Here is a 12,311-nt window from a genome sequence, read left to right as displayed (position 1 = left end):
ATATTAATAGATTCGAAATAATTTCTTTCTAAAATTATAATAAAATAAATAAACATTTAATCAGTGTAATAAATTTACACAGTTGTTATTATAAATTATTATTTATAATAATTTAAAAAATTAATATTATTTATAAATTTTTTAGATCAATGGTCTTCAAAACTTTAAGGCAATCATAAATTATATTAATTTTGCACACAAACTTTGGTTTGAATTTGTCATTTTTCTCATTTATGTCATTCTTTCTTAAAAATGATGAGGATAGAAATACAGAATTGTGAGAAGAGAATAAAATAAAATAAAAAATATAGATGATAAAAAGTTGTTAGGAGAGAGTAAATAAATAAATAAAAAATTAACTTTTCACACCCCACACAATCATATAATTAAGAACTTGTTTTAAAGGATAATACATTAATTTAAAAAAATAAACCTTTATAATGGTAAAGAAAAGACAGTGTAGAAAAAATAAAATAATAGATGTTAGGTAATTATATAAATACAATAATATAAAATTCGTCACCATAAAAAATAGTTGGTCAATATCAATGATTCTATCACATTTTATGTTTTACCATTGTTCAAATTAAAGGAAATTCTGGTTCTTATTAAAATCATACATATAATATTTTTTTTTAAAAAATATATTATTACAACAATATATGCACTAAGATTGATTTTAATTGGTTTTATTTTATGTATAATAAAAACGGGATATTAGGACTGTCTATAAACTTTATTTAATAATATATAATATAACTAATTAATGAATAATTCAAATATTAAATACACATATCTACAATTATATGTTGCATATATATCTTTCTCTTCTTTAATTTATTTTTATTACATCATAGAAATAATATTTTTGGTTAATATATTTTTCACTAAATTATTAATGTACCTTGATGATTTCACAATTCCACTAACATCTTTAAGAATATGAATTCTTCTCTTCGTGGAAGATTCAAGCCAAACTAATCCCACTACCGTATACAAGTCACAATAAAGGAAATCCAAAAGAAATATTATAAAAAATTATCACAAAATCAAATTTAAAAGAATCTTAGGCACGACATAATATGCATTGTTAAAGCAATTCTAATATAAAAGATTGAATAGCAAACTAGAAAAGAAAAAAGAAAAAGAAAAATATTGTAATAGAAAATTATGTGATATAAATATAGTTGGTTATTAATTCAGATTTTATTATTATTAATTCAGATTTTATTACCCTTAAACTATTTTACCGTTATATTGCATTAATGGTCAATTTACAGGTCTGTTAGTATTCATAGTTGATAGCTTCCAGTAATTATTATATATATGATTGAGTGAATCAAAATATATTTTGTGCAATTACGTTCTAACAGTTGCTACAACCTTTTGCCTTCTCTTATTTACTTCAATTAGTTCCTACAAATATAAAGTAATTTCTAACCAAAATATAGAAACAAACTGCGGTGGTGGACGACACTCAAAACTCACTAATTAAGTGATTATAAACATTATTAATATTATTAATATTATAAAAATTATTAATATTAATATCAATATTATCATTAATATCAATATTATTATTATTATTACAATTATTAAAATATTCTGTATGCAATACTTTATATACGAATACAATCTCTATGTAATTATTTCCGCTTCATAGCACTAAAATAACATACTGATTAAATCTATATGTAATCACTTTTGGATTACACACGGAAAAATTCGTATGTAACGTCTATTTACATATTGTATTAAATCCGTATGTAAATATTCGTATGTAATCAATTTTGGTTTACATACGCAAAAATCCATATGTAATCACTTTTATTCTTACATATAGAAAAATCCGTATGTAATGTCTATTTACATACGAAATTAAATCCGTATGTAAATATCCGTATTTAATGCTTACTTTGCATACAAATTCAAATTCGTATGTAATAATCGGTAAGTAAATGAACAATTTCTTGTAGTGAATTTGAATAGATTATAGGCGATAATGATAAAGCTTCAAACGCATGAAGAAGAGGTAATGATCTCCGGCTTTGAACAAGGAATGATGACAAGACCGTTCTGTGACTCGCTAATCAGGAATCCGATGGAGACATTTTCCAAGATATGTGAACGAGTTGTCACTCACATCGAGACAGAAGAAGCAGTGCTCAGGAGGAACGAAAGTTGGCATTCAAGGAAACCTAGATCTAAGAAGAACAACCGAGCTTGACCCTTGCGGGTTAACGAAGCCTCTGCCGAGAAGAGAACGGAGTGGAGGTACATTCCATGTGTGGCCAAGAAAGATGAGACCAAGATGATGGCCAGGGAAGAGTCAACAGCTTGGCCCAGGTTCCGAGTATCCTATAAAGAACTTTTGAGTATGCCAGGGGTGGTGAACAAGCTAAAGTTCCTCCATAAGAAAATTGGAATTTGGGATCGCGGAGGGATACCTGGTGTGAGTTCCACAAAGCATTTGGGCACGATGTCGAACGATGCATGGATTTGGGCCACCAGTTGGCTAGTTTAGTAAGAGAAGGATTCTTGAAGGAGTATCTCGTGGATAGCCAAGAAGAGCCAAAGGGAGAAAGTGCTGTCAGGGACCAAGTGCACGAGGCATCGGTCCATGGAGAGCTGAATACCATCTCGGGATCTATGTGAAAAATAGGAAATAACATAAGACATTATGGTTAAATTGTATTTTAAAACTTTTGCAACTTTTTGTTTGTAAAATATGTGCAAGCATTATTATACGACACTGAGATGAACATAAATAGAGTATAAAACAATTTCACTAGTTTAGTTTTACATTTTTCCTTCCTTCTTTAGTTAGTTAAACAATTATAACATGCAATATAAGAGTTTAAAGGAAAGAAAAGATACTCAGTATTTTTATATCGGTTCGTCTAATCACATAGACTACATGCATTTCTTGACCAACCAATCAAGTTCCACTAGACATACTCATGTTATGAAGTACAAACAAGTATTCTTTCCCATGTCATTTCTGTAACTAACAAGTATTCTTTCCCAAACCACTCCTGACTCAAACACGAGTATTCTTTCGATTCCTAGACAGTCCTAGCTGACTTTGCTTTCAAGTTTTTTTTACACAAACCATTTTTGGCTTAACTAAGTATTCTTTTGACATACCATGCATGGCCTATATAAACACAGAGGTTTGAGTGATAAAAAATCACTATCTTAACCCACTAGAGAGGATAGTCTTTTGACATGTACAAAGGTTTGGCTTTCTCAACTAGTTTGATGATGTGAACACAAATTGTGTTCTTACAAAGCTTTAGCACACAAGAAATATTTTAGTAGAGTTATAACTCTAGAAAAATTATATTATCTCTTATCTTCTTATTCTAAAAAAGTCTTTATATTGGCTTGAGAAGAGATGATCGTTGTAAACCTTTTTTTGCCTATTGAGTAGCTTTGAATTTACTTGGAAGTCGTCTTTTTTCCTTCTACTATTTTCTGTGGGGCTTTGAAGTACAAAGACATTTAATATGCTTCATTCAGAATTAATTTCTCCTTTCTTTTTTACGTAACTCCTGTAATAGTTGGCAGTACTTATCCCTTTAGGTTGTGTACCTTTATACTTCTTTGAGTGATAAAAGCGCACATTGTAATGGCTGGATAGCTTAGCCAAAGTTGACATATGCCGTGTGAAATAAAGTTAGCAGACATTTCAGCTTTAAGTAGAACTTCAAGAGATATTTAAATATGACTTTGAACTTGGGTGCGAATCTCTTGATGATAGACGATGAAGACTTTTTTTGCATCTTTAGACTCAAGCTTTGGAATATTATTCATGTGTTGTCACCTTGAAATCTCAGTCTGTACTTATCGTCTCATTCATCTTCAAATAACTTATCAGAAAAAGTGAAACTTGACATAGTTTTCTATTGTCTCTCAAACGACGCACATGCATACATGATCTGGTCAGTGTTTGTCATATGCAACTACTTCATTTTTTCAAGATCTAAGCTTGTTGTATTTTAAGTTCTAAATCAAAACATATAGGATGTTCTATTTTGCTTTAATAATATTGTATGAAAGATGTTCTCTCTTTTAGATAAATGTTGCGGACTAGGGTTACTACTAAGGAGTCTTCTTACCATGAGAAGGTCTCCTTCACAAGGATAGGCATCCTCACTAACATGCTCATGCTCATTGGATTCCTCACTTTCACTAGTGGATGATGATTTGGCTTGACTATTGTAGATGTCTTTATCCCTTAAGATCCTGGTGTTCTTGATAGGGAATTGAGACGGAATGTGACCTCAACCTAAACACTTAAAACATTTAATTTCACTAATTTCTTGGACGATTCTTCTTTAGATTTATCCTTGGAATAACTATCCTCACTTGTAATCTTTCTTTGAATAAAAGCTAGAGTGGGACATATCTTTTGTAAGAACTTTTTCTCAAATTTCATTGTTTTACCTTAATACATAATTGAACTAGATCATTCAAAGTTTGACAAGGTAGAAGTGACACTATAGCCCTCATCATATACAACTCAATATTTTTCCTATATGATACCACAACAACGGTAACTTCCACTTCCATGTCCAAGCTTGGTAAAAATATATATTACATAGTTTTTCCACTAATTAACCAATATAATAACTTCCTCACAAGTATTAAATTAAAAAATGTATCGTTTACAACAATTAGTTTTAATGACCGATGTTATTGATATAATATTACATTGATTCCTTCCATAACTGATATAATAAGCAAGTCACATATTACAATTATACCACTATGTTTCATTTTATACTAATTCCAAAATAAATAATGTAATATCTTAACGTAAAAGTCAAATTTACACTAATAATTTAATATTATCATTTTGATTCCTAAACTCAAACTCAAATAAATGTGAAGTTGGAAGATAAACCTATAACTTCCACTCCAAAGAATTTGAAACTATAAAAGCATGATATTTTTTTTAAATAAGGCAATTTGTTTTCCATGGGTTGTGATGATAGTGAAGTTGGGGTGTACTTTTGTGTCCTAAAAAATATGTGGTATGATAGTAGTTCCCTTCTTGGTGAAATTGAAGCACGTGAAAGAATGAGTTTGGAACTTCTTTATTGAATTTTTTTTACTTTTTACATTAGCACATATTCTCTCCTAAATTGCCAAATGCTTATGAATAATATTAAAAACCTTCCTTTACTACTTGGATTATTTTGGATACCAATGTTTTATTTTCCTAACCTAAACCTAATTACATATGACCCTTTCAACTTGTTCTTTTGAAACAAAAATTCTTATTACTCAATCTCATTTGTATGAAGAAATTTTAACACCTCACATACATATATTTTTCTCTCCTAAAAACAAATAAAATTATGCAGGCGTTTAAAGGAAGAGGAATATTGTTAAATTGATTCAAAAAGAAAAAAAAGGGAGAAGAAACTTCTGGTCTTCAACAAAAATATTTAAGTACAATTATAAGATATTTGACAGAGAAACACGAATACTAAAGAACAAATTCATATAAAATATTATAACACTATTTAGTCATAACTCAAAATTTAAAAATAATAAATATATAAATTCTTTTAATATTTGTCAACGTTTTCATTTATATTCAACTTCAAATTTAAAGTAACGTTTTGATTCCTAAAACAAAGTATATTAAATAAGGGTATATTTAAACTAATTTTTCCTAAAAGATTTCTATAAAAATAAAATTATTTTTTATTTGGTTATTAAAGAAATATTAATTATCAAATTATACACAATTATGTATGTAATTGTAGGGATATCATGTGCGGAAGCGTGATAATTTCAACCAATGATTATGAGAAATTAAAGTAACAAGTAAAGTGAGAATGATACCAGAATTTTTAGGAGGAAAACCCCTTTAAATAGAGGTAAAAAACCACTGGCGAGAGAGCCAAAACTTTCACTATAATATTACTGGGAGTACAATGAATTCCTCTCAGACTAATAGATAAATAGCCCTAAAACAAATCCTCTCTATATGGGTTAAACACTTACACCCAATAGCAGAAATAGAGAGCATAGGAAAAGAGAGAGGAAAAGTGTGTGTTGCTTGTTTGAAGGAAGCCACTATATAGTGGTTATAGGAGACAATAATAAATACAATTAATGGTAATTAATCTCCCATTGATTGCAATTGATTGTAGCAATTAACCTCCCATTGATTGCAATTGATTGCGGCAATTAATCTCCTATTGATTGCAATTGATTGTGGTAATTAACCTCTCAATTATGACAAGAAAACGGAAAGGTGAGTCATAAACCCACAAATCTCCACCTTGACTTGCCTTTGACTGCAACACTCTCTCGCCATGAAGCCTTGATTAAGTATGGATAATACCAGCTAAGTTCAGGCAATGATCGAACTTAGCCGATGGAAGTGGCTTGGTCAACATGTCTGCAGGATTTTCGGTCGTATGAATTTTTTCAACAATTATATCTCCTATATCAACAATGTCTCGGATAAAATGGTGTTTAATTTCAATGTGCTTGGTCCTTGAGTGATACTTACTGTTCCTGGTTAAGTGAACAACACTCTGACTATCACAAAATATAACAAGAACATCTTGTTGAAGACCAAGTTCACTTACCAAGCCTCGAAGCCATATAACCTCTTTCATACCTTCTGTAGCAGCAATATATTCTGCTTCAGTGGTGGACAAAACCGCAATGGCTTGAAGTGAAGAATACCAGCTGATAGCAGACCCACATAGGGTAAAGATGTAAGCTGAAAGTGACCTTCTCCGATCTAAATCACCACCATAGTCAGCATCAACATAGCCAACTACTCCTCCCGGATCGGCTCTATGTTGATCAAATACCAAACCAAGATCTGGAGAACCTTTCAGATAACGAAGTATCCATTTAACGGCTTCCCAGTGTGCCTTGCCTGGATTATGCATGAACCTGCTAACAATGCTAACAGCATAAGCTAAATCAGGTCTAGTACATACCATTGCATACATGAGACTTCCAATTGCATTTGAATACGGGACATGTGACATGCGACTTTTGTCCTCGTCTGATTTTGGACACTGATCTGATGACAACTTGAAGTGGGCGGCAATTGGAGTATTAACAGCTTTGCAGTCTCGCATTCCAAATTTGTTAAGCATCTTAAGAACATACTTCTTTTGTGATAAAAAAAGTTTTCCAGCTTGAAGATCTCTGTTGATCTCCATTCCCAAAAATTTCTTGGTAGGACCTAAGTCCTTCATATCAAATTCACTGCTAAGCTGGGCCTTTAACTTGTTAACTGAAGATTTATCTCTTGCAGCAATCAACATGTCATCAACATATAACAACAAGTATACAAAAGATCCATCAGATGTCTTTTGAAAATAAACACAGTTATCATAGCTACTTCTGGAGTATCCATGTCCAACCATGAAAGAATCATACCTCTTATACCATTGTCTTGGTGATTGCTTCAAGCTGTAAAGAGATTTTTTCAAACGACATACATGGTCCTCCTTTCCAGGTACAACGAAGCCCTCAGGCTGCTGGATGTAAATCTCTTCCTCAAGATTACCATGAAGAAAAGCAGTTTTCACATCTAACTGTTCGAGCTCCAAATCATACAAGGCAACTAAAGCAAGTAATATACGTATTGAAGTATGACGAACAACAGGAGAAAAAACTTCATTAAAGTCAATACACTTCTCTTGATCAAAACCTCTTACAACAAATCTTGCTTTATTCCTTGTACTCTCAACACTAGGGATCCCTTCTTTTCTCTTAAAGATCCACTTGCAACTAATGACTCGTTTTCCTTCTGGTAACTTCACCAATTCCCATGTTTCGTTTTTTAAAAGACTCTCAACTTCTTCTTGCATAGCAGCAATCCACTTTGTTGAGTCGTCACCAGAGATAGCTTCAGAGTAATTTTTGGGTTCACCTTCTTCACCCATCTCTTGTGCAATAGTTAAAGCATAAGCAATGTTGGCTGATTCTGCAATTAATCTTTGAGTTGGTTTTCTTGGTCTCTGTTGTGGAAGTTCTTGAGCCATAGACCATGGCTGTGGTAATCCTCGTCGTTTAGGTGGACATTGCTCATGTGGACTCAAATGTTCATTTGTACCATCAATAACAATGACTTGATCACCTTGAGTACTGGAGGAATTGGGAACGTCTTCCTCATGAGCGGGTGTTTTAATCTCAAACTCCACCTTCTCTCGAGCATCTTCCTGGTCACCTGACCAAACTTCTTCTGGAATGTTGCAATCAATGGATCTGTTAGGAGAGCGGTTTATCAGATAACATGCCGTTGAAGCCGCTTCAGCCCAAAAAGATTTGCTCAAACCAGAATGGGAGAACATGCAACGAACACTCTCCAAGATAGTTCTATTCATTCTTTCTGCAACCCCGTTCTGTTGTGGAGTACTTGGGATCCGAGTGAATGTAATCTAAGGTACCTTTGGTTCTGTGTATGGCTTTAGAAAAACTAACATTTTTCTGCTTACCAAAAATGCAATGTTCACAGAAATCAACTTTTCCAATACAGTGGTTACCAAGGTGACCCTTCTTCTTGAGGATTAGAATTCCCTTCTATCTCATGTGGCCTAATCTCATATGCCACAACTTGGTGTTATCTTTGTTGGGTGAGGCAACAACTGCAGAACCTGTAACTGTTGAACCCTGCAGCACATACAAACTATCACATCGAATTGCCTTTAGTAACACAAGTGCTCCTTTAGACACTTTTAAAATTCCACCTTCAGCTGAGTATCTACACCCATGAGATTCAAGGGTGCCTAAGGAAATGAGATTCCGTTTCAACTCATGGACATATCTGACACCTGTTAAAGTTCTAACAATTCCATCATGTGTCTTGATTTTGATTGTTCCTTCACCAACAACTTTGCATTGAGCATCGTTTCCCATCAAAACAAGACCATTATAAACTGGTTCATATGTGGTAAACCAATCTCTATTGTGAGACATGTGAAAAGTACAACCAGAATCAAGAATCCATTCATTTCTAGACCTTTGTTCAGTGTTGGAAGCTACAAAACAATCCCCATCAGATTCAGTTTCAACAATACTAGCTTCGGCAAATTTTTTTGGTTGTTTACCATTTCCCTTATCTTCTCTATCTTGCTTATTTTTCAATTTATAACATTCAGAGATCTCGTGTCCCTTTTTCTTGCAATAACGACAATATTTGGAGTTCTTGCCTCTAGATTTTGACCTAGATTTATGTTTAGTGTTCCTACCTTTCTCTTGGTTTCTCCCTCTAACTACTAATCCTTCACTAGAACTTTCAAAATGAATTTGAGTATCAAATTTTTCTTTGGCTAGTAAATTAGTCTTGACATCATCAAAGCTTAAGGTAAGATAATTATCGTATAACATAATTTCTTTGAATTGTCGATGCGAGGGTGGTAGAGAAACAATAAGTAGAACGACTTTATCCTCATCATCAATTTTAACATCCAAATTTTCCAAATCAATTATGATGGAATTAAATTCATCAAGGTGATATTGGATGGGAGTACCTTCGGACATTCGGAGTGTAAAAAGTCGCTCCTTTAACCGGAGTTTGTTTGCAAGACTTTTGGTCATGTATAGAGACTCCAATTTACTCCATATGCCTGTTGTACTTTTCTCGTTGATGACCTCACGCAACACCTCACAGGACAAGCATAACTGGATTGCAGACAATGCCTTTTCATTCATCTCATCCCACTGCTCCTCCGTCATAGTGGTTGGTCTCATCATTTTACCTGCCAGAACTTTCTTTAAACCATTCTGGGTGAGAACAGCTAGCATATGAACTCGCCAGATAGCAAAACTGATTTTACCATCAAATTTCTCAATATCCAATTTTGACATTATTGAACAATAGATCCTGGTTGAATTATCGAAAATCTCTGATGCCAATTTGTAGGGATATCGTGTGCGAAAGCGTGATAATTTCAACCAAAGATTATGAGAAATTAAAGTAACAAGTAAAGTGAGAATGATACCATAATTTTCAGAATGAAAACCCCTTTAAATAGAGGTAAAAAACGACTGGCAAGAGAGCCAAAACTTTCACTATAATGATACTGGGAGTACAATGAATTCCTCTCAGACTAATAGATAAATAGCCCTAAAACAAATCCTCTCTATATGGGTTAAACACTTACACCCAATAGCAGAAATAGAGAGTATAGGAAAAGAGAGAGGAAGCAAGTGTGTGTTGCTTGTTTGTAGTGTGTTACATTGCTTGAAGGAAGCCACTGTATATAGTGGTTCTAGGAGACAATAATAAATACAATTAATGGTAATTAACCTCCCATTGATTGCAATTGATTGTGGCAATTAACCTCCCATTGATTGCAATTGATTGCGGCAATTAATCTCCCATTGATTGCAATTGATTGCGACAATTAATCTCCCATTGATTGCAATTGATTGTGGAAATTAACCTCCCAATTATGACAAGAAAACGGAAAGGTGAGTCATAAACCCACAGTAATTATTGTATGATATTGTGCGATATTATGCGATATTGTACACAATTATATGTAATTAATTTAATAATTATATAATCCATGATTAGTGGATCCCTACCTAATTAGCTTGTAATTTGGAGAGAGAAAATCTCCATACACTTGTATATATTTGCTATAAACACAAGAGAATAAGAAATATTTTTTTTTCTTACCATTTTGTTATATATCATTTTCTTATATGGTATCAGAGCACCGATCTTGGTGCTCTGACAGCCTCTCCATTTTTATCCCTTAAATAAGAGATTATGTCTGCCAAAGAAGGCACCAGTAACACCGTCAAGTCGGCTGCCATGGATCCAACCAATCCCTACTATGTTCATCATTCAGACCAACCAGAACACATGTTGGTGTCGACCAAATTGAACGACGTCAATTATCAATCCTGGAAGACAACAATGGTATACACACTCATGGTGAAGAAGAAATTGGGATTTGTTGACGGTACCATAGAAATGTCGTCACAAGAAAAAGACCCATCCCAATTCGAATTGTGGAATCAATGTAATTGTATGATTCTTTCATGGTTAAGTCACTCCATCGAGGCAGAGATAGCCGCAGGAATAATTCACGCGAAGATCGCCCGTCAAGTTTGGGAAGATCTCCGCGACCAGTTCGGACAGAAGAATGTGCCAACCATTTTTCAAATTCAGAAGGCAATAGCAACCATGTCCCAAGGTACGATGTCAGTGGCTTCATACTACATCAAACTCAAAGCGTTGTGGGATGAACTCGAGCTATATCGTTCACCCATAGTTTGTAATTAGACAAAGGAGCACCAGATCGAGAAGGAAGAAGATAAACTGATGCAATTCCTCATGGGGTTGAATGATTCGTTCAAAACAATCAGGTCCAATATTCTCATCATGAATCCTCTACCAAATGTCCGACAAGCATACTCTTTGATTGTGCAAGAAGAGACACAACAATAGATGAATTCGGATCCTGGCGAGAATTTTTCAATCGCGGCATCAGTATTGGGTCGATCTGCCAATTGGAAGCAATCAAAAGGTAAGACCTGTGAACACTGTAACAAACCAGGTCACACCATAGACGAATGTCGTACTTTGAAATTTCATTGCACATACTGTGATAAAAGAGGACACACGGAAGATAGGTGTCGCATAAAAAATGGGACGTGGAACTCCAATGGGCGCCATGGCCAGCAACAACGAATAAAAAATAACCCCAAAAGCTCTCATTCATCAGCAACAAACATGGTAGATTCCTCTTCATTACCAAATGACAACAATGAGTCTGATATACTCGCTCAACAATAATGGTAAAAGTGAAGCGTTTATAAACGCTGCAGGTCTATTTGCTCATAACTCGTCTATTAATTTTGCTTTTACAAAACCATGGATTTTGGATAGCGGAGCAACCGATCACATTGCATCTGATTCACAATTTTTCACATACACTTCATCATCATTTATTTCAAATGTTAATCTGCCCACAGACTCAACTGCGGCCATCTCATCTACAGGAACGATTAAATTCAATGACAATATCTCTCTCAAAGATGTTCTCTGTGTTCCTTCTTTTAATTTAAATCTCATGTCTGTTAGTAAGATAACTAGTGCACTAAATTGTCGTGTCGTTCTTTTTCCACATGGTTGCATCTTGCAGGACTTGGCCACGGAGAGGATGATTGGCTCAGGTAAACAATACGTAGGCTTATACTACATGTCCCCTCTTCCAAACCAAACCCACACATCTCAAATTTCGACCGACCCTGATTTATGGCACAAGCGCCTCAGACATCCTCCTCCGGCTCGTCTACAACTTGCA

General features: G+C 33.9%; 1 protein-coding gene across 1 annotated transcript; it reads left to right on the top strand.

Annotated features, from left to right (window-relative positions):
- The first annotated feature begins 10,768 nt into the window (after positions 1-10,768).
- Positions 10,769-11,287, top strand: LOC137838260 (uncharacterized). Its single transcript, XM_068647511.1, has one exon. It carries the CDS (start codon positions 10,769-10,771, stop codon positions 11,285-11,287), a length of 519 nt encoding a protein of 172 aa, XP_068503612.1.
- The last annotated feature ends 1,024 nt before the right edge of the window (positions 11,288-12,311 follow it).

The sequence above is a fragment of the Phaseolus vulgaris genome, chromosome 4, assembly GCF_000499845.2.
Source record: "Phaseolus vulgaris cultivar G19833 chromosome 4, P. vulgaris v2.0, whole genome shotgun sequence".
NCBI lineage: Eukaryota > Viridiplantae > Streptophyta > Magnoliopsida > Fabales > Fabaceae > Phaseolus > Phaseolus vulgaris.
Note: the sequence above shows the minus strand (reverse complement) of the source record. Positions and strands in the feature narration are given on the sequence as shown.